The 24,360-nt window shown below is 38.8% G+C and overlaps 1 protein-coding gene across 2 annotated transcripts in view; it reads left to right on the forward strand.

Moving 5' to 3' along the window:
- Positions 1-24,360, forward strand: part of rbfox1 (RNA binding fox-1 homolog 1) — a 315,653-nt gene that overhangs the window by 124,408 nt on the left and 166,885 nt on the right. For both annotated transcript variants that reach the window (XM_020608189.1, XM_020608190.1), the window contains one exon: positions 13,869-13,910. In XM_020608189.1, coding sequence (XP_020463845.1) covers positions 13,884-13,910 — 27 coding nt within the window. In that variant the 5' untranslated portion in view covers positions 13,869-13,883. The remainder of the gene's footprint in view (positions 1-13,868; positions 13,911-24,360) is intronic.

The following is a 24,360-nucleotide window of genomic DNA, read 5'->3' on the forward strand; positions in this document are numbered from 1 at the left end:
GACTATCACAGTGCAGGTGCATTTATACGGAGACTTGATTACACACAGGTGGATTCTATTTATCATCATTAGTCATTTAGGTCAACATTGGATCATTCAGAGATCCTCACTGAACTTCTGGAGAGAGTTTGCTGCACTGAAAGTAAAGGGGCTGAATAATTTTGCACGCCCAGTTTTTCAGTTTTTTATTTGTTAAAAACGTTTGAAATATCCAATAAATTTCGTTCTACTTCATGATTGTGTCCCACTTGTTGTTGATTCTTCACAAAAAATTACAGTTTTATATCTTTATGTTTGAAGCCTGAAATGTGGCAAAAGGTCGCAAAGTTCAAGGGGGCCGAATACTTTCGCAAGGCACTGTAACTGGACTTCTGCAAGAAAAATCAAATAATGAATACTTTAGTTGTTGGACTGGATTTTCTATTTATATACTGTATCTACAGTATCTCAGCAGGCTCTACCACCTTGTTACTTGTACTGACAACCACTTAACATTAGTAGAATGGACCTTGTCTACCGCAAGTCTAAGGTACAAAGCATAAATTATTTAACCAACTGAATGAAGCAATACAGTTGTCACATGTTGCTGCATGTTATTCTTCACACACACTCTTCAAACTCAAACATTAATTATTCCTTACTGACACAATGAAACATACTTACAAAATTATTTTTACACCACACAATTAGTGCTAATGGGGCGATTGTGGTTCAGCGAGTAGAGCAGTCCTCTCCCAACCAGAGGGTTGGAGGTTCAAATCATGGTGCCTGTAGTCCACATGTCGAAGTGTCCTTGGGCAAGACACTGAACCCCCAAGTTGGTTTGAGCCATTGGTGTGAGTTGGTGCCACAGATGGCTGCCTCGGTTCTATACTGGGAACAAATTCCTTGTATGCAACATACTTGGCCAAATAAAGGTGATTTACCTTATCCTATAGGCACACAGTGTCTTTGGATTTGAGTTCAGCTTCTGTGCAATGTGAGGCACAGAACAATGCCAAGGATATTGCGCATTTCTGTAACAGTGCCCTTCAATGCATTAGGGAAATAAAAAGAGTAGCATCTGACAGCTTTGCTCATTGAGAGGGTGGGAAAAGAGATTCATGTTCACATCCAAAACACTTCCTTGTTTTTCTGTTTCAAGATTTGTTGATGAGCCAAGATAAAGGAAGTGTGCCAGGATGTTACATTCTGAGCTTCATCTTTTAACAAAAACAACAGTCTTGTTTATTCAGACATCTTAAAATGACCTGCTGTACTCTATGTGTCTATTCAGTGCCAAAGTAGGATGCTGAGTAGCTTATATAATGTAGTTGTAAAGGTGCAGAGTTTGGAGTAATGAGGCCTAAACCCAGTAATAGGCACATTCATGTGAAGCTGTTATACATGAAGCATATTTGAGTTTGTGATTTATCCAGTGTTTCTGTAATTTAAAGGTTGCCTATACCATAAGAACATACTGTATCTCACTGACTTGGGAGGATCATTTAGCTCTGGTTTCTCATTTGTGTTCACCATACTGACAAACTTGTCAGATGAGCTATAGATACCTAGGTTTCCATGCAATGTCATCTATGAGATACAAACAAACACCTGTGGGTAGTATAAAACAAAGCTTATGAGCAGAGCAACACAAAAAGGTGTTTTTATCCTGCAAACTGCACAAAAAACAAAAGCAGTAGGTGGAAAATTATCTCAATTAAGAAGCCTTCCATTTAGTTGAGGATGCAGAGTTACCGATTAGCTCTACTGATCTGGTCAGAGCCCTGAATTTTATTTGTTGTCAGGCTTCACTGTGGGACTTCATATCAGCTAAAAGGAATGCAGACTGATGACTTGAGATGAAAACTGCATCATGTTAGTATGCTCATAATTTAGTTAAAAATAAATCTAACATGTCGAGTGAGTCTCCTGTCATGATTTATTGTGGCTGATTGATGATGCACATTAAATCCTGTATTGGCACAGTTTGTTGTGAGAGACATTTTGCCTGTTTACACTGCAGTTGTCTAATATATGCAACACAACTGAAATATATTTAGTACTGTATCTGGTATATGAAACTGAATAGATGCTGGCATCAGAAATCTAATATCCAGACTACAGGACAGCCTTGTGCTTTCCATATGCAGCAAAATTGCAGGTGTTTCATAAAATATATGCTAATCTACCACACATGTCTTAGCTGACAGACAACACCTGTCTCACTGCCAAAACTTTGTACGTGGAAATCCCACTTTATAATATGTCTACTGTGTCACAGTTTATACAAAACACAAAAAGAAAAAACAGAAAGAGAACCCAAATGTGGACACCACCTGGCCTCCATGGTGGCTGGAGGGGGTCTTGAGGTGGGCTTCAGGGCTTAGGTGAGCCCCAGCAGACAGCAGAGGAGCTGAGTAACCAAAGAGCAGGGAACCATAGGTAGATGGCATGGAGACTGGAGACTGGAAATACTGGAGTGTTCAGGAGAGTGGCCATTGGACCAAACAGGAGGCAGAAATCGCTCGGGAAGTTGGCAACATCGAACAACTAGGGAGGACAGGCCATGGGACCAGGCAGGAAGCAGAAGCCATTGAGGAAGTAAAAGCTACAAATAAAGCACCTCTAGTTTAAAACAGCTGCTGTTTACAGTTGCTTCTATTTGAGAATATGTCTGACAAGAAGTTACAAATGACAAGGCCTTTTACTGTCCTTGTTCTTTTGGTCTGGAAGAAGAAAGGAGGTTGTGGAGGTGAAAAACAAGGAGAAACTGGACTAAATGGGTGAAACCATGGATAATACAGTGACAGGCTGAAGGGGCTTTCCCTAAAATGTTCTCTTCTCATGCACTGATTCAACATATCAAATTGGCCAACAGGGACCAACTAGTGCCAATGGTGCAGGGCATACTGAGAGTACGAGCCCTGACAGCATCTTAAGGATGGCCTGACAGTAGCCTACTGCCGACCATGAGCTTGGTGTGCCTTTATGAGATTGTTCTATTATCTTTGGTCACCCCAGAAGTCATTCCGTTTGACCAAGGACTGAGGATGTTCCAAGTCTTTTACACTGGCTCTGAGGACCAAGTATTGACATCTCATTTTGTTAATAACACGTTTCTCAAGGCATTTTTTTCCCTCTTATCTTATACAGGTGGGATTAAAATGCAAGGAAAAGATACAAGTGAAGAAAATGTGCTTATAAAATACTTGGGATGTACTCAGAAACTGCTTGGGGGGGCAGTAATGAAACTGAACAGGAAGCAGAGGCCATTCAGGAGAGCAGTAACTTCCATGGTAGGTCCACTTGGGAGCTGTGACTATGTGGGCAGGACCCATCTGGAGGATGAACAGGAGGTGAATGGCCAGGGCAGAACCCCTCTGGAAGATGAGAAAGGGGCTGGTGTCTTGTGGTGAGTGCCTCTGGGTTCCAGCACATGCAACTTTAATCCACTTGATTCTGGCTGCTTCATATAGAGGCTACAGTTCACTTTTCCTTTAGGCCCCATTTTTCTAAATTAGTCATCCCACGCTGTTTTTCTGTTAAAGTATAAGAGAGAATAAGAAGCTGCTATATTCTATAAAACCCACATTGTTGCACACACACAGACACACACGTGTTTTCATTCCTTGTGGGGACTTTACATTGACTTACACTCATTTCCTGTAGACTTATCCTAACCTTAACCATAACCATTACTTGCCTAACACCTAACACCTAACCTTAAACCATGTTGCCACCTAAAATTTAGTGGTGGCTGAGTCCCCACAATGTGAGTGTGTTAACAGGTGTTGGTCTCCATAATGTAAGTAATACAAAGGCACACACGCACATGAACACACACAAACAGCACCTGAGGGGCGGGACTTATCGAGCCATGGACTCTTCAGAAGATTGCTCAGTTGGGCCACTCACATTAATAGTGAAGTAAATTGAAAAATGCAATCAATGATTGGAGTGAATGCTTGGCTGTAATGATATCAGCGTGAGATAATCCAATAATAGCCAAGCTTATGTATTCTTTACTGGTATTTGGCTGCTCTGCCTGTCACTATAAAGTATGCTCCCCTTTTCTTTCCTCTGGTCAAGAAAGGAAGGCAGAGGAATTGAGAGAAAAGGAGGATACAGCTGCTGTATGCATGAGCTAATGAGGGCAAGGCCTTCAGTATAATGCACAGAAATTCTCCATCTCTATTCATTCAACAGAAGGTAGCCATGACTGTTAGAAAAAAAGCACAATGTGAAATGTGTGTGGAGCAGTTTTTAGAGATTAATAAAATTGCATTGTTGGGATGCTAAACTGTAAGCTTCAGCCTTTTGCCACAGTGCTAGAGCTGGTTGTTGCAAGTTTAAACTAGTTCACTGCAGCAAAATCAGCCCTGTACTTCCAATCTAATGGATGTAGGTTAAGGAAGACATGACATCAGGGTAAGGCTGAGGTAATTTCTGTTTACTCCAACAGTGGTAAAAGAAATATAAACGTAAGATAAAGGAAATTAGTTACAATAACACATTACATAAACACCTAACACTTTAGTGCAATAAATGGGGATACGTTTGCTCAACATAGACTTTAAGATCAGATAATTTGACCGCAGATTATAGTCATCCCTAGGTTTGAGATAATGTGACATTCAGTGGCAATCACTGAGAATGTTCATAAGTAGTAAGTGTTCAGCATTGATTTACAGTAATATTTGATTTATGCTTTTTGCCAAGGTCCTCCCACATCAGGTTCACTGAGACCCTGATGCTCAAACTGGCTGAAACACAGGTTTGTTTATGAAACTGAATGGATAGTTCTCAGTTTCCCAGCTACAGTGTGTAGAATATGATTACAACATGTATTAATTTAAAATGTGAATGTGTTTACTGTATCTAAAATGTAGTAATAGCAATAATAATAATAATAAGTAAAGCACATACAGCAGTCATTAACCAAAGTGCTGTTCACACCCACACTCAAAGACAACAGGATAAAATTAAATAAATACATAAAATAAGTGACATTATCACAATAAGGCTACAAACTCTGACAGTCAGGAAAGGCCAGACTTTAACAATACATCTTCACCATAAAATAAGAATCGTTGCATTTTTTTTTTTTTAGCTTAGAATGAGCCTGTTTATCTACATAGGAGCAGGTCCCCTATCATGGTGCGCGCCATGTTGAGCCACTATTTTTTTTACAGTAGCCCAGAACAGACAAACTGGCTCTAGAGCATGAATTTTGCATTTTCACATTGAAGTAGATGCTTGGAAGATAAAGAAGAAGTAATAATAGAAACAAGAGGAAGCACTGTCATGAGTTTAAGAACTATAATTTGTAGAAATTAAGGACCACAGTTATACTTTAACACAAACAAAAGGAAGAATCCGTGTTGTCAAGGAAGCAATAACATAAAGAAATGGGATAAGTGACGCCACAAGACAGGGATAAACATTGGTGTGGCCTTTCCCAGATGGAAATCCTTGATGCAATAGAATAACACCTAATTTGCCTGTTTGCTGCTGGATAGGTAATTTAGCCTAACAAGTAAAGTTAACCTAAATGCAATTTTTGGTTTGACAGCTTTAGTTAGAACATGGCCAGTGGTGGGTAACTCATTGAAGTGAGTGAGCCACCATTAGCTTTTGTTTGGTCAAGTCAGTCGTATTTGTTTTCCAAGTGTACAATTTGTCTTTCTGTTGCGGTAATTACAGTGAGGGCTGTTGAACACAATGTATGAGAGATATGCTGAATGTTGCAATTTGTAACCTCACTGCTAGATGTCACTAAATCTCACACACTGTAATTTAAAGTTGGACAAACAGGTTAATTCTGTTGTTAAAGCTGGATTTGGTCAACTTGAGCCCCTTTTCCACAGTGGTGGCAGGGCAGGCTCAATGCTGTTATAATTTTCATTTTATTAAGTTTTGATAGTCTTTCAGGTGAGAAATTAATCATCTAGCTTTTGAATATGTGGTCAGTCAATTAAAGTAATGCCAATTACATATTTTCTTTCCGATTTTTGGACCTCACCCACTAATGTGCCAGCTAGCTAGGTCTATTTAGCAGGCATAGCTGTACTCCTACAGTACTATCACATTCAGTAACCTATGGGTTACACAAGATGTGTGATATGGTGGTTCACATAATATAAAGGTTATATAGTAATAGAGGCATGAGGCATCTGTCACCATAAACTTTACCCCCATAACATGCATGAGAGAGAAGTGGCAGCTACTGTTATGAATGAATGAAGAACGAACGACTGGTGTCATCACAAGGTGTGACACATTGTAAGAATAGAATAACTGCTAGTTTATATGTTAGATGCAATCCTTGTGACACTGCAGCTTTTTAGGGCCATGATCAGGGCTTTAGCAGGTATTGTTTGTCCTCATATTTCTATTTATAAACACTCCCTTTCTCTCTTTCCATGTTTCAACCTCTCTAACAGTCTGGTATAAGCCAACTGCTATGGTTCAGGTACAATCTCCCACTGGGGGCTGCAAGTAGTTTTGCTTATTCAGCATCTTCTCACTCATTCTTGCTTTCCACCTCCTCTGTTACCATCTCTGCCTCCCAACTGTCCTTCCCAGCAGGTTTTGGAGTGGCATGCAGCATACAGTCATTAATTACCTGCATAACATTCTTCCTTCCCTACAATATTTTATTTAAAAAATATGTTGAGAACCCCTGGGTTAAAATGTTCTAGTAGCAGAGGGCTATTTTCCTACTCATCTGTTCTCATTTTGTGATTTTGCAGTCCAGTGTCATGCTCTGTCAGATATGTAGGCTTAATGATGATGTATTTCACCCATGACTATTTTCTCGTGTGACGCAACATCCCTGGTTCAGGTTTGAATTTGAGTTAGCTAACTTCAAAACCTTCTGTGGCTGTTTCTAAATGAACCCCTTACACTGCCTTTAAATTTAAAGGTGTTTACTATGAAACATATTTGGGATTTCTTGTATTAGTAGTAGCTTTCTAAATGTTGTTTTGCTCAATATAAATATAAAGCAGTCATGATGATGTGCTTTTAAATCTGTTGATACTGATCCAACTTCATTCATCACTACAAAACTCACTAAAAAGGTAAGCAACACTACATGAATGTCTTTTCAGCTAACATTAGCTAGAAAGGTAACAGTAAGTTTAAGCTGTTAGACTTGGCTTTGAATCGGTTATCCATTATATTGAGAAAAGTTCTTGATAGCCATGAAAGGTGTCTTTTTTATTTAGTAGCCAAGTTTATAGCCTACGAATGCACCGTTAATAAATAGGGCAGGTTTGTAGGTTTGTGACCATTTATCTTAAATATGTGATATTCCCATATTAGCCCTGACTATCATAAAGTAGCTTCCAGGTTCAAATAAAAAGAAGAGAGCAGGAACAAATACAGATCTTGTTAACACTATTTATTTCTCTCATAAAAATATTAATTTCTTGCCCTGGCAGGAGTTGTAAAACTGTGTCATAATTTTTTGTGTTGTACTTATGTTTTCAGCTTTTAGAGCTGTGAATGCCTCAGCCCTGGCCTTCACCATATGAGGACCTAAACCACCTCCAGCAGTAGAGTTAGCTAAGTAATGTTCTTTTGTTTTCTTTGTTCATGTGTGTGGATTTAGGTTGTAGGTAGATGTTAGGCATTTGATTTGACATTGGACATGCACAATTAATCGATGAAGCATTCACATGGGTTAAATTTGTATTGTTAATGTGTGCAAATCTTTCTTTTGAGTTACTGTGTTCCTGGTCCATGGATGAGGGTGGTTCCAACAAAAAGACTGGACTGAAGAAGCAGCAGGCTTAAATACCTCCCATTAGGCCTGGACTGTATCAAGTGCCCAATACAAGGAAGGGGGGAGTTTGGGACAAATGTATAGTTTATTTGTTTGTAGTTTATGTTAAACCTTATTTGTCAAGTTATGTTATTTTTTTACTTTTAAAGAAAAATAGTTTGCTGTCAGCAGACTGTCTGTTCAGTGTTTATTGGTAGATTATTTTGATAGTACTGTACTTCACTGTTCATTCCCTGTGTGTGTTATTGGTTTGGCCAGCCAGTGCATACATGTATGTTCCCCTGTGTGTCATTTGTCAGGTGAGTTGGTTTTTGCTTCAAGTTCTGTGCAGGTCAGTTTGCAGTATTTTGAGTTTCCATATCTTTTGTTGACTTCTTTTAGGGCCCAGTTTTTTTGATATTGATGTTGTTTGTTTAGGTTTTTTTTTCTTATGTTTGAGTCTATAAAAAGCCCATCTTTTTTTTTAACTTTAAAAGCTGTGTCCTCTGCCTTACTGTCTGGACCCTGACAAGAGCTATAGGGCTATATTATAATTTCAGACTATCCTTGCTCACCATTGTTGTTCATATAGGAGACTTGTTATTTATTGCCACAAAGTGTCATCTATCAGTATGGTTTATAAGGTATAAGCAAGCTGCAACACTTTTTTGTGATTTAACTGGGGTAGATCATTAGAATTTTGTATGACTTGACTTGTGACTTGCTGGATTTATACTATGGATTTAACTAGCCTGATTCTCACCACAGTAACCTGAGACACCCTTGAAACTTGAAGGTTAAGACTTAAGACTTGCGTATGTGACTTACTCTCACCTCTGCTACTTAGGGGGATATTTACTAAACCTGATGCAAATTACCAGCAAGTGTGCATCATCACATTTTTATGTTAGTGGCCTATTTACCATTATTACTTGCTTAAATTAGCACATTAGTTAGAGGATTAACATGCCAAGCAAGGTACACCTGATCAATTTGCCCTGAACAGTTGTTATTTGGTTTAAAAAATTTATTTTTTCTGTAAATGAACTCCTCTAATCAACTATAATTTGTGCATAATTAGGGAGCATACTGTAATGACTTGTTTAGAAATCAAAATACAAAGTTAAGGACATTGCTAAATAATTACTTTGGGTGTTTAAGTTGTTGTTTTCCTCACTTGTATCCTTTCCTTGCATCTTAGTCCCACCCACATAAGATGCAAGGAAAACATACAAGGAGAGGGGACTTGAGGAAGATGTTATTAATTAACCTAATGACTTTTCAAGTGATTTTGTGTTGCCGGCGAATTTCCAGCTTTGGAATAAATTCATGAGAGTCTTATTAAAGTCATGTTGTGCTTGCATCATCTCAATCATTTAGTGTAAGTTGGTGATCCGACCTGTTTGAAGTCCCTCTCTTTCTCATTTTGTTGCTCCAGAAAAATCAGATGTTCAGTATTATCTTACGTTTTTAGTCTAGGCTCATGCAGAAAGTGATTTGTAACATCGTAAACATCCAATAGGTGAGTTCTCTCCAGCATCAAACAAGAAGCTGCATAGAGGGCACAGAAACCATGGTAAATACATAATGCATTTAGTGTAAATATGATGGAGACTCTGGTGACTCCGTGCCTCAGAAGGCATGGTTTTGTTGGACCGTTACAAAGGGGGAAAAGCTGGTGGAGTTGTGGAGTGAGCATGAGTTTGAGATTGTCATCCAATTTGTACTGTGACAGAGTAGAGAAACAAAAGGTGGACAGACCTCACTGCCCCCTTTCGGTCAACCGGGGCTGCGTCCACATTCTGCCTGTCTTCTCTTTTTATTTTTGGACATTTTTTTTCCAAGTAAAACATTATGTACACAAGTGTAGCTGTAGCCAAACGCAGAAATATATGGGTGGTAGTCTCAAGAGAAATCTGGTTGTACTCTTGCAAATAGTGACCCTGTATGATCCCCTGTTTTTGAAAATAATCGTTTGTGACTAAAAACTCTGTGACTAATGACACAGAATGAGAGGGTGCCAGACTTTAGTCTAAGAGTTTTTTGAGTCTTATCATAGTCTCCTAATGTAAGGCTAGCTTAAGAAGGCAATTACCTAAATTGCATATGTCTGAATCAAACCAGATGCTGAAGCCTGACAATTTGTTTTGTAATTCTGATCAGCCATAAAACCCCACTCAGGGAACACCGTAGCCCTCGCTAACGTTCAAAAAAGAGTCATTCCCCAAAATGTAGCTCTAAATAATTTGGTACTGAAGTAGTGATGGTCTGACATCTGGCTGGTGGCAGCCAGCCATGAGCTGCTAAATCTGTAGCTAATTAATGTGAGATCCAGCTTCCCCTGTAGGCCCTCATTTCACTGCTCTCTCTGTCCTGCCTCCTGTTACCCTCATTTAGCTTTGATCAGCAAACTCACTGGGGTTTATCTTTACCCATACATTGTTGCACAGGGCCTTTCTTTTCTCCCTCTTTTATAGTTTCTCTGGCTCCTCTATTGACAAAAGCTCTCATTTTCTCCTATCTACCAAGGTTGTGTATATTACCAAGCTAATCTTAAACAGTGGTACAAAAATCACTTGAGTACTGTGGCTATGTGCAAGTGTACTGTAGCTTACTTTGCACAGCACATGTGGCGACTGACATGTTTTCCCCTTGGTGCTTGCTGTAGTTGTACAAGTGCTGGTTCACTCACTTCTGAGATAATGCAGTTTTATTGCAAACCCATATTCAACTTGATTCATACACTGGTGATAGCAGCTCCCATACATATTTGCTGTCCACAACACTTTCTATACATGACACACTGCTAAATACATGCTGAAAAACACTGTAGATAACACCTGGGAGCTTTGGGACTTTAGCAGAAGATTTTGTGCACTAAGAGCTTATTAGCCTTATTACTGCTGCTTGCCAAGATTTGTGAGACTCTACTATCATTTGGTTGTTGTGCAGGTTAGTGCTAATAATAGTTTTGTGTTGAATAAGAGCCTGAGAATAATAAATGAATCTTGAGACTGTGGAATGAAATTAGAAACAGAGCACACCAGGTAAGACTCAAAGGCATGACTCGAGGCACAGAGAATAGTTCCTGGCTCCTTTTAATAATGTTAGGCAACCAAAAGTCAACAATACACAATTAAATGTGCCAAAGAATGAGAGAGCATTCCTTTGTTAGTTCAGTATATGAGTTAAATGATGGTTACCTGTTATTTGGCCACAAAGGGGGTGGTGTCAGTCTATGCTGTCATAAATCTTCAGATCCCCACAATAAACAACACCATTTTCCAGACCTAACCTACCCTTAACACAAAGCATCCCTGAACCCCATCCTCACCCAAGCAAAGAGCAGATATGTGGCTTGACACAGCATCTGCATTGTATTTGTTTGGGTTAGGCAGTGGCTGGCCCAACTGGCTTGGAATGGCAGTCACTTCTGAGAGCTGAGTCCCCTCAATTGTCTAAACACTGACACTGTTCTAACAAGACTGTCAAACAAAGGATTGATTGATTGATTGATTGATTGATTGATTGATTGATTGATTGATTGATTGATTGATTGATTGATTGATTGATTGATTGATTGATTGATTGATTGATTGATTTATTCTTTCAAACATGCAGAACAGAACAGTATAATGAACAAATGACAATAACACACATGATTACACATATCCAACCAATGCTAATTAAAAATCAGTTTGCTTACACCTATTACATGTTTGAATGGAGTAGGAAGAAGTCAAACTTATCCAGTCCTACCCCATGACATCATATTATACAAAATTTATGCAACATTGGCTGCAAGCAATATCACTACATAGATAAAGCAGATTGTTACTTATTCGTGCATATATCTTGTATAACACATACATTTATATTTATATTTAAACTCCTTAATTCTGGTACTATTTTTCATGTCCACAGTTAAGTTATTCCATAGTTTGACCCCACTTATAGAAATACAAAATCTTTTTTTGGTTGTTCGTATAGCATGAACTTTTAAATTTAAATGTCCCCTTAAGTTATACCCCCCTTCCCTTTCACCAAATAGCTTTTGGATTCCACCAGGTAATAAATTGTTCCTGGCCTTATACATAAACACAGCAGTCTTATATCCCACTAAATCAAAGAATTTTAACAATTTAGACTGTATGAAAGCTACATTTGTGTGATCCCTATACCCCATCTTGTGCACAACTCTTATCGCTCTCTTCTGTAATATGTACAATGGTTGAAGTGAACTCCTGTATGTATTTCCCCAGTTTTCAACACCATACTCCAAATATGGCAAAATCAATGAACAATACAAAATCCGCAATGCTTTGACGTCCAGCATATGTCTAACCCTTGCCAATATCGATATATTTTTAGCTATTTTATGCTGAACATGTCTAATATGAGATTTCCAGGATAATCTGTCATCAACCATTACCCCCAGAAATTTAATTTCATATACTCGTTCAATGTTGGCACCCCCAATTCTCAATTGAAGTTCATTATGTGGTCTACGGTTCCCAAATACCATATATTTAGTTTTCTCTAAATTCAAAGATAGTAAATTATTATCACACCATTTCTTTATCTTCCCAAATTCCTCTGAAACCCTTACAGAGAGTTGCTGTAAGTTTTCATCTGATGCCCAGATGGTAGTATCATCAGCAAACAAAACCATTTTAACAGTTTCAGAAACCTTACCTATATCATTGATGTATAATATAAATAGTTTAGGTCCCAACACAGAACCCTGAGGCACTCCACACACAATGTTCAGCTCACTTGATTGATATTCACCCAACCTCACAAATTGACGCCTCTGTGTCAAATAACTTCTGATCCATTTCCCAACCATTCCTCTGATCCCATATTTCTCCAACTTATCCATTAATAGTTCATGATTAACTGTATCAAAAGCTTTTTTTAGGTCAATAAATATCCCCATCGTATATTTTTTCTCATCCATAGCACTTGTAATGTCCTCCATCAGGTCAGTAATGGCCAAGGATGTTGATCTTTTCGACCTACAACCATATTGACAATCAGATAAGATTTTATGTTTATCAATAAATGTGTCTAATCTGTTATTAAAGAGTTTTTCCAGAATTTTTGAAAATTGTGACAACAGAGAAATCGGTCTATAATTTGTGAGGTTGTGCTTATCACCAGATTTATACAGAGGAATAACCTTAGCTATTTTCATATTATTGGGGAACTGCCCAAGTCGAAACGACATGTTAAAAATATGGGTTAATGGTTTACATATCCCCTCAATTACCCACTTGACAGTTGTCATTGTGATACCATCACTATCACTAGATGTTTTGTTACCACATTTGTTCACTATCTCTATAATTTCCTTTTCAGCTATGGGCTTCAAAAACATTGAACTCATGTTCCTTTCGATTGTATTATTATTTATAGTGACGGATGTATCATCTGTACAAATGCCTCCTGCTAAACTAGGACCAACGTTCACAAAGAACCTGTTAAACTTTTCAGCTACATCCTCCAATTTATTAACCTGTGTAAGGAAGAATACACTATTAAAAGCCCCAGTGGGTCAATAACTATTATCACCAACACAATACAAGTTCTGTGCGGGTATAGGACTGAAGGCAATCTACAGGGTCATCAGGTGGGCACCCTCTCACTAACTGGTGTTTTGTTGAGATGTGCCCACGACACTGAGAAAGTTCAACAGTATGTTCCAGCATCCCAGAACAACCCCCCTCTTTGCCTGCTCCCACACACTCAAAAAAAACCCCTTTTTATATTCTTCTAATAACTCAGGCTAGCAGTTATAAAAGTACATTTTAAATAACTAACTTTTTACTAAATGTAAAAATGTAAATTTTTACTAAATGTAAATTTACTAAGTGTAAATGTTGTGTTAGATGAAGCTTTGAGTGTGATTTATCATTATTTCTTCTTACAGACTTGTGAAACAAACAAATATTTCCTTTTATTATCTGAGAGTATCTTCATTGTTTGACCTTAGCCTCTACTGTCTTGATTAGGAATGTGGTGGAATATTTAATACCTGTGGTCATGCCTGCTGAGGAAGGCTTTTCAAGCTTGTGGTCACTTCAGAGTCAACAGCTAATTGTTTCTTCTCTTGTAGCTTTCAGGCCAACTAATGAGCTGTCAACAAGAGCACCTGAGGGTAAGTCCTGCTTGAATCAAGATATATGTATATTTGTAAAAAAAAAACCCATGTGTTTACATATTCTTCCAAACAATTGTGCTTGTTACCTTCATATACCTGTCTGAGATTTATTTTCATGTATTGTGTGTTTATAAGTGCCCATGCTATTTACATATATACTGTATGTTTACTATATGTTGTATGGTCAACTTTTATCAAGTACACAAAACTATAATCAAGTGTAACTGTAATTGACTAAAGGTTGGCACCCATTTAATGACTGTTGTGACTGTTATAAATGGTGCTTGGCATGATGACTGATTGGACCCGCTGGACTGAGTCAGCAGAGAAAACATTCTAATTCTAGAAATAGTCTAATCTTAAAGGTTCATTAACTAAGATTTTGCACATTGTCTGATAATTCCAGTGAAAATGGGACAGGACTTGATGTTTCTTAGCTAAAATAGCCCACATCACTCTATTGCCTACAGCTTTTCTGCTTTTATTTGCAAAGATTCCAAGAAGTGTTCATTCAGAGCATCATTTTTAACAGCAAGCTACAAACAACTTCCTCTGCTTAAAGTCCAAAATAATATCTGCCAGACCAAAGAGGTCACATTTTTTTGTACAGAGTGGGGCAAAGAAAGAACAAAAACCAGGGTTAACATCAGGTTGGTTTGTTGAGATGAGAGCGTTAAAAACAGCCAAAGTACTCAAATTTGATTCAGATGTGGCGTTCTTCCTACTTGATGCATTAGCATCTAGAGCTAATGTGTTTGTTGTGGTAACAGTAGCACCTTATCATTGTCCTGATTTTACCCTTGTGTTGAATTGATATGAATTTAATGTGGGAGAAATTTAAGCTTTGTCTAAGGTTAGTGCTTTGTTAGCTCTGTTCAGGACTATCTCCTCACTGTCAACCCCGTCACTTGACAATTTGCTGCTGCAATGCTGTTGTAGAGCTGGGACTCATTTGTTAATTAAGCTGTGTTTCCACTATTGGAACCTAACATGCGGTAGAGCCTATGCTTCCCTGGCAAAAACTTGCAGGTTTATATGGACTGTACTACTTTGCTTATCCACTGTATTTTTCGCTGTTGCAGTCTCTATTTAGAAAAGTGATGGGCTGCAGTCCTCTCTCTCTCTCTCTCTCTCTCTCTCTCTCTCTCTCTCTCTCTCTCTCTCTCTCTTTCTCTCTCTCTCTCACACACACACACATGCTGTGTTTTCATTCACTGTGGGGACTTTACATTGCCTTACATTCATTTCCTGTAGACTTATCCTAACCTTAACCATAACCACTATATGCCTAACACCTAGCCCTGACCCTAACACTTAACCTAACCTCTAACACCTAAACCATGTTGCCACCCTAAAATTGAGTGTTTTTCTTGTGAGGACTAGCTTCTGGTCCTTCTGAAATGCAGTTTAAAAGTTTGCATATAGCCTATGCATAATCTTGTATAAAAAGCATTCAGTGATTAAATTCACTACATGTTTACTAAACAAAAGAATTTAAAATGTAGCCTCAGATCTAAACATGTGCAGTTATTTTAACTTTGATGCTTTTCCAATGCAATGTCAAATGTAATGTCAAATTTATGAGAAGGTATGAGTAAGTAAGAATTTCTATTACACAGTGTTTCATAAATTATATACAGTTCAGCAGATTTTTGAATGGAATTTGAGGCAAATGGCCCAAACAAGGAGACAAAGTGGCCATCTCATATCTTGCAAATGTAGGCTATTTTGCATGGAACATCATGGCCCCACGTATGGCTAACTTAGTAGTACGCTCTCTCATAGTTTTATTGTTTTTCCACATTTCTCAGTCTTGTGCAACCCATCCCAGATTACCTTCACGAGAGACTAGCTACTAAACATTAGACAACTCACTCCAAACAGCTTTTCTCAGATTTTTGCTAATGCAAAAAGCTGTGTGGACACTCTGCAGGGAGGGGCAGCAGCCCTCTATGGGACTTTGAGAAAGCACCAGCGAAGGAAGAGAGCGGGGGCCCTGGTTAAGTTACAACATAGAAGGACCTGGGTGCCACTCCCGTCTATCCATCTAGTGAATTTCTGCTCTCTAGCCAACAAAATGTATGAACTCCTTCTCATCAATCAGACTAACTCTGACTTCTCACGTTCTGTTGGTCTATGCTTAACAGAAACAGAGCTTAGTCACTCCATCTCAGTCAGCGCAATACATACTGTATAGTGGAGTTCCGGGTATACAGAGCAGCTTGTGTAACAGTTATCCGGGAAAATGAGAGGAGGCGGAATCTGCTTCTAAATTGGGTGCTTCTGCATGAAGGTTGGTGTAAAGATGTCACAGTGTTAGAAAGAACGGGCAACACGGACGTAGAGACTCTTTTCATCAACTGCCACCCATTTTATTCTCCCAAAGAATTTTCATCATCCATTCTAGTTGGAGTGTATATAACACTGCAGGCCCACGCTAGCACACTACAGCACCTGGCCGACCAGATAACTAGAAGAAGAGTAATCTTCTTTATTGTCATACGTCCAACGAAATTTTGTTTAGAGCCAAGGGCCCCGGGCCGCTGCATGTATACATGCTGCCATCACGGGAAACTTGGGGGTTCAGTGTCTTGCCCAAGGACACTTTGACATGTGGACTGCAGGCACCGAGATTCAAACTGCTAACCTTCCAGTTGGGAGGTGACTGCTCTACCCACTGCACTACTGTCACCACAAAAGCATGGAACTGAAACATCCTGACTCCCCACCCATTGTTCTAGGGGATTTTAACAGAGTAAATCTCATCCATGAACTGCCCAAATACAGACAGCACTTCAGCTGTCCCACCAGGGACAAAAACACATTGAACCACTGCTACATGGTAATAAAAGACACCTATCGCTCTGTCCCCCATGCAGCCCTCGGTCTCTCTGATCACTTATGGTGCATCTCATCACAGCCTATAGGCAGAAGACCTGTCTCCCTGACATCTGCAGTTATGAAGTCCTTTGAGAGACTGCTGTTGCCCCATCTGAAGGACATTGTAGACCCCCTGCAGTTTGCCTATCGGGTAAACAGGTCACTGGATGATGCAGTCACCATGGCACCACATTACATCCTGCAACACCTCGACTCCCCAGGGACGTACGCACGGGCCCTCTTTGTGGACTCCAGCTTGGCGTTCAACACCATCATCCTGGACATCATCTACTCTAAAGTGACCCAGCTCATTGTGTCTGCTCCCAGCTGTCAGTGGATCACCAGCTTTCTGACAAACAGGAGGCAGCAGGTGAGGCTGGGGAAAATGATATCCAGCACCTGGACTTCAGGATAGGTGGACCCCAGGTATGTGTGCTCTCCCTGCTGCTGTTTTCCTTCTATGCAAACAACTGCACCTCAGAGGAACCCATCTATAAAACCAGCCTGCCATCTATGTAGGACCTGTACCCCCCACATTCTGGACACAAAACACTTTGAACTCCTCCCCTCTGAACGGCGCTACAGGTCATTGTACGCCAAAACAACCAGACACAAGGGCAGTTTCTTCCCCCACTCTGTACACTTAACCCATGATTTTATAACAAAAAGACAACTCTCAGTCCAGTATATCTATCTGAAAAACTGCATGTAATTTGTGTGCATAGATATTTTTATAGGCACTTTATTTTTATTTTTATTTACTTCTTATTTACTTGTCTACTAATTTCCTTACAGAAAAACATTGTACATACACAGAAATCCATTGTACCAGAGTCAAATTCCTTGCGTGCCCAACACATCTGACCAATAAAACTGATTCTGATGAAGGCAGGGTTAGACTGGGTCTTGGATATCCTATTTTAGTTAGTCTCTGTCTTATGGTTTGACATTATTAACCACACTCTCTGGAAGGGCTGTGTGTAATTGATTGTGGCACAGCATTATATAACTCCATAATCATCTGATGTACTATTATTAACCTTGTTAACATAAATGTTTTTTGGCCATGAACAGGTGAAAAACATGAACAATGGCTGTCTGCCAGCTGGTTGCGGTTTTACTGAAGCATGCAAAACCTAACGCTCCCCACCTGCACACTGGCCAGCCAAAAGGCAACCCAACCTGCAGAGTGTAAATCGCACACCGGGTACAGTACTGATCCTTAACGGCTTTCTCAAATAGATGGTTTAATTTTAACAACAGCAGCAGGCTCCATAAGTGAGTTTTCAGAGTGTGTCTTTCACTATAGTGGTGCACTGAGTTTATCATCCTATTGTCTAACAGTGAAATGTGGCGAGACAATTGCCTGTCTGGCAACATGTTAAACAGCAGCAGCAGGCAAGACATGTGAGAGAGTGACTTTATTAACATAAATGCTTTTCTATGTGCACACAAGTTGCAGAGACTCATAATGTAGTAACTGCACATAATGTAATAAAAGCTAATAATGTAATAAAAATGGTGAGTTAACCAGCTCTTGAAGGACCCAAATGCAAGACACAGGTAATAAGAAGTTTTCAGAAGATTTATTGGGATGATTCAGGTAAGAGCAAAGCTGCTCTGGGGCCGAGGAGCAGTGCAGGTAGAGATGATAAGCAGGCAGGTCCTCTATATGGTCCCTAAACCACCTGGGCTCAGTAAACGTAGTATGCACAGCCGGCCTAATAAACACAGAGACTGAGTAAGTAAATGCTTCGAAGATAAATTAAGATAATTTCAGACTGAGGTGAAAAGTCCACTTAGGGTGATGCCTTGTGACAGTTTTGCAGGACAGGGGAGGAATGAGGTAAGGTTCAGACCCTTGGTGGTTAAACTGGTATGTCTGAAGCATCTGTATGATGAGCATGTTTTGATCTCATTACTGGCTTTACAGGAGACTTGAGAATAGCAGCGAACCAGGCGCCTCTATAAATCTTGTAGATTGAGTAGAGCTAGCTTACATCCATACCTAATGTGTCCAAGATCTCACCCCCTTGCTGTCTTCTAGCCTCATAGGAGTTTGAGTCTAGTTTTGTATTATATTCCCAGGTTAAGCAAAAAGTGATTTATTTTTAATCTTTTCCCAAACACCAAACACTTTCAGCAGTTACAGCAGCATTAAGTGTAGCCTGCGCCGCCATGCAGCATAACTCATTAAACTGTGGGCACATCTTGAGTCTAAAAATAAACTTCTAGCCCTAGTGTTATTATTCATGCCATGGCATCTTATTGCAATCCCCTCTACACACAGCTACCAGCTGATTTCATTTTGTTTTAATTGTCCATAGCCATGTAGATATGAACAAGTATTTCCTTCAGGATAATGGGGAAATGAGAAGTAAATAGATTACCCTCTCAGATTGGACTCTGAATTTCTTGTTGTTGTTTAATTTTTTCCATTTGGTTATTTAGTCTTGCGGGCATTTAAAAAAAAAACAACACTTTCTTATTGCAAAATATTATATTGGACAAAGCATAGTAAGACAGCAGGACAGTATGTAGATGAAAATTATGAACCAACAATAAATACAGAGTGTGTCCACCAAACCACTGGCAGAGAATAAGATTGAGACCAGGGCCACCATCAGGGAGCTCCAGAGCATCTATTTATTTATTTATTTTAAGCACATGTTTGATTTGTTGAGTTAGGGAAACTGTATATACTTTGTGCATCATTCTCTTAAATGCAACATTTCTATAGCCCGTATGTTGTTGACATTTCTTTTTTGTAAAACTATTTTGGGTGTGCCTCTGTCTTCTAAAGCCATAAAATGTGTGTCTATTTGACTAAGACTGGTGCTGAAATGTGGAAAAAAGTCCACTTAGTATTTAGTGCAAAATATACTGGGAGCCCATGAAAGAGTGACGGTCCGAGAGCGACTCTCTTTCCAAAAGTGTGAGAGTTGGCAACCTTGATTTAGCAATGGAAAAAATGTAGACAGTACAACTGCTAGTGGCACAACTTGTCAAAAGGATTATAAGGTCTGACCATGTAAGCATAATGAAATGGTTGTTATTCATCAGAGAGACATGGACACTCAATATTTAGGCCAGCTGCTGCCAGCCAACGTCAGCTCAAGGGGTCCAGCAGCCCTTACCATATTCGCTCCACCAGCAGTTGTGGACATAGAACAGAGGTCCAGATAACCAGTTCACTTTTATTCAGTGCTAATTCTTAGTGCAGAAACTATCAACTATTTACTTAACTGACACTCACAGAATGATAAAGTAGCTTTATTAATTACACTCTGGTTTTTACTTGAGCTTCAACGGCTCCTGCAGTTGCAACACAGCTCTCCAGTGAGAAGCACACACAGCACAAGGAAACATGAGTGAGGACAGGGTTAATGAGTGTCACAGAGCAGAGACAAAATCTACTACAACACTTCATCTCTGCAGAATGTCCATGGTTCAGTTTGATAGTTCATTACTGTAGATTCTATTAGTGTCAGTGTCTGCAAGCTAAGTTGAGAGCAGCAGAGTCCATGAAGAGAGGAAGTCTGGGTGGATGGATAGCCCAAGCTAGATACGATGAGCCAGATAAGACCAAGAGAGCCAGAATTAGTTGAACTTGTTTCATGATACAGGATGTCCTCAGCCCGGTTTGACTTATAGTAACAATACTAGAAACACATATAAAAACTAAAACAGGACCTATTACTACAATTCAAATCAGCAATGAAAGGACATGGAGGAGGTTGTTCAGACTGAAGTTGTGTGGGGGTTAATTTTTAAGGATAAGGATAATCACCTTTATTTGGCCAAGCATGTTACACACACACACACACACACACACACACACAAGGAATTTGTGTCCGGTACAGAACTGAGGCAGCCATCACACCAACTCACACCAATGGCTCTAACCATCAATCATTTCAATCAACAATTGAATTATTAATAAAATGAATAATATCTAGAAACTGCATAAATATTGTTTTAGAGCAAATATGAGAATATTTACACATCACTTTCAAATGTTTATTAATTATGAGCTACTAACAGCTATTTAGAAGGACACTTTAGCTGAGTGTACATTGTGCATTGGCATACCTTAGCCTGCTGCATAGAGTAGATTTAGTTATTAGGCTCTCGTTCTCCCTCCTCCTCTCTTGCACACTGAAGTATTTACGCATATAGAAATACACACACACTTACTGAGAAGTGGTGGCTAAGTAGGATTTTACTCAGAGAAGGAAAATTTAAAAAAGAGAGGGTTGTAGGCATCTTTACAATATCAAAGAGTTGGCACAGTTACCGTGATGGTGAGCTGGTGAATGTTAACAAGTCCATGAATTTTGCAAATAACCACACACTGATGGAGTAATAAACAACACTATATGGGAGTGTTTGACCAACTTTATAATGCTGACCTTAGGTTGTTTCCTAAGGTCATTGGCAGGAGAGTAAAAATGTCACTTACCTATATGGTGACTGCTTGGGAGCGGGTTAGTTCTCAGGCTTATTCAGTTTCAACAATTTAAGGGATATCAGATCAGATATCAGTGACTCACTGACACTGGAGCAATTATAATATATAACAAATGGCACTAAGAGTTCAACAGAATCCTTTGGCCCATCCCAAACCATTCTTACTTGAAATGATACTGTTTCAGTTGGGAAGAAATAATTTGTTTCATGTTGTTATCTGGTAGGCTAGGTGCTGCAATGCATTGTTAGTCGAGGCCGGGTTTGGCATATAAACACCAACCAAACTTAACAAGGAAATTTGCCTCTGTAGAAAAAAAAGATCTACGGTTAAATAATAGTGCTTCTAAGTTCAAGTTAAAAGATTTAACACTGACATCTCTGCACCAACCTTCATGTATGTAGAAGCAGATTCCACCACCACTCGACTTACCAGTTTGCTCTGTAGATCTGGACTCCCAGGAGCATAAGAGCTCCATCTGGAGTTGAGTCATTTAGCCATGTCTTGACAAAGCACAATGCTGCTGATCGTGAGATATCAGAATTTGTCCAGTTGATGAGAAACAATTTGTCCATTTGCCAGTATAAACAGGAAATAAGCAGGATTTGAGAGATTTTAAACAGCTGTCTGTGGAGATTGGGCTTCACTAAATACAACAGAGGAGTAAATAACTAGACCTAAAGCTGCTGAATTTGATAGAAATGTGGATTTATTGATTTATTTATTATATTTTAAGATTGAGTGGGTTGAGCAGAGATCTGTGGCTTTTACCTCTTTAAAATTTGTGCTGTGCTGATAACAGCACAGAATGGTAACACAAAATGGTTTAATTCAAAATGTTTCATTTGTCCATATTTAACTAAAACTGTCGGCTTCCTCTGGCCTTGTACTTTGACTTTGACGCTAAGTTTGTTTAAAGCACTGATCAAAACTGCAATTGAAGTGCATTTCAAAATATCACAAATTTAAGGCTGTAGTATTTTTTATTTGCACAGGGCATGCATCAATACCACAACACCCAAACAAACTAATTTTATCATCAAACCACAATGTTTCGGTAACATGATCAAACAACTTATTTTAACCCAAACCATGATCCCTAACCTTGACCAAGTTGTGTTTGTGCCTAACAAAACTATAACCATAGTGATGTAACATCATAAAACAAATTTATTTTTCAACAGTAATTTGTTATGGTTATGGAAGTAAATCCAAAGTCATGCTAAACAAATATTTTTTCTCTGTGTAGTTTTAAAGGGCTGACAATCAACATTGCATTTTTGAAGGACCTGCTCCGTTTTGGGTTCTTTATCTCCAACTCATCCATTATTTTCTCATAGAATTTCTATGTTAGTATTTCTTGTTAAGTGGTTATATTTTTGTGTAATATTTATAATAACCTTATAACCTTTTGATACATTTTGCTTGACGCCATTTATTCAGTTCCGGAGCTACTCCATTTCATTCTCGTCAAAACTGTTCTTTTAGACATTCGCTCTGCTATATCTTCAAATCAATAGCAAAAGTAAGCCATCCCTCCACTGTACAGTATGTTGCAGCTAAATCTTTTTGACATTTTTATGAAGCACAGCTCCACATCAGAAGCAGCAGGCCTTAAATTGAATATTGACTCTAATGATCTCTTCTCGGGGGCTGCAAGAGTTTGATGCTATGCAAATAAAACAATTGAATTGAATTGAATCTTAATAACGCAGAGTGAAATGCAGTGCATTCTCAATTTCAAGAAAACTTTATACAGAGCCCTTAGGAAAATCAATGGTAATATGATAGATTCGTTGGGTCCCTCGTTCATGAAATAGATTCCAATAAACTTTTTTAAGCATGGTGAGTCTTTTTGTAATTTTGTTTTGAGCTCCCTAGGGCAGCAGTCTACTTCATGGTGGAACTGTAATCTCAATTAAATATGAAGTCTTTACTATGTAGTGTACTCCTGCATAGAGAACAGAACTTACTAAAAAAATATTAAGCCCTGTTTCATTAAAGGTGGCCTTATACTCTATTTCTCAATTAACATGTCCCACTGGAGCCCTAGATCCAGTAACAACACAGGAATGAAAGGTTTTTAAGGGCAATTTATTTTCATAAATTGCAAGAGTTTTTATGGATTTTTTTGTGGTATGAAGCATCTAATCTGATCTTGTAAGAAAAAATTATTTAGGTCATGTCAATGCATTTAGAGCCAGTTAAGAACTTCATATGAGAACTTCTTGTAGTTAGCTGGTTATATGGTTGTTCCTGCCATAGTCACTACAGCCACTAGAGGGTTCTGTCAACCATCCATCCATCCATCCATACATTAGCTATACTGTTTAGAGAGTCGCAATGAGGGACTGGAGCTGATCCCAGCTGACACCAAGAAAGCGGCAGGCCTGAACAGGTCCGGGTTTCGTCACTTAACCATACCTTGTTTTAGTGCACTTGTTGGATTGAGTCATGCGTTTTATAGGGAACAGTCTTATTTGTACTACATACCTTAGATCATTCATAATATAGATTTGTTTTTTTAGTGAAATTCTTTTGTGAAACTTTTTGGTCCTGACCATACTTTTATTTTTTTTATCATTCCTTTAAGATGATACTTGATGACTCTGATTTCACAAATTCTGGACATTGTACAATAATGCAGTCTGGCATAATATATAACTGAGTTCCACAAAATGTTGCTTCAGTTGCTCTTTTAATTTTGACATAATTGATGCTTATTTTAACATCTGCAGCAAATGCAGTACATAGATGTTTATATTTTACAATCATTTAACTACTTTGCAGAGATCATTTATGCATGATCTCAACATTTTTGAACTAAAGATTGAATCCTGCAATTAAGTCTCAATCATAAACATTCTGTACATGCTGTATGTCTCTACTGTAAAATTTTATCAACATGTTAGTGTTTTCTTTACCAGCATATCAAGCATTCATATCAAACATCATATTCTGTATGAACAGTACAAGATAAACCAGAGTAAATTTAGCTTCAGTCATCGTTGCTGTGCTCACAAGGCTACTAGTGCACAACTGATGTTTCCTGTTTTGTAGTTGATTATGCAGTGCTTCTTGAGTGCTGGCTGAACAGGC

The sequence above is a fragment of the Monopterus albus genome, unplaced genomic scaffold, assembly GCF_001952655.1.
Source record: "Monopterus albus unplaced genomic scaffold, M_albus_1.0 scaffold92.1, whole genome shotgun sequence".
Lineage (NCBI taxonomy): Eukaryota > Metazoa > Chordata > Actinopteri > Synbranchiformes > Synbranchidae > Monopterus > Monopterus albus.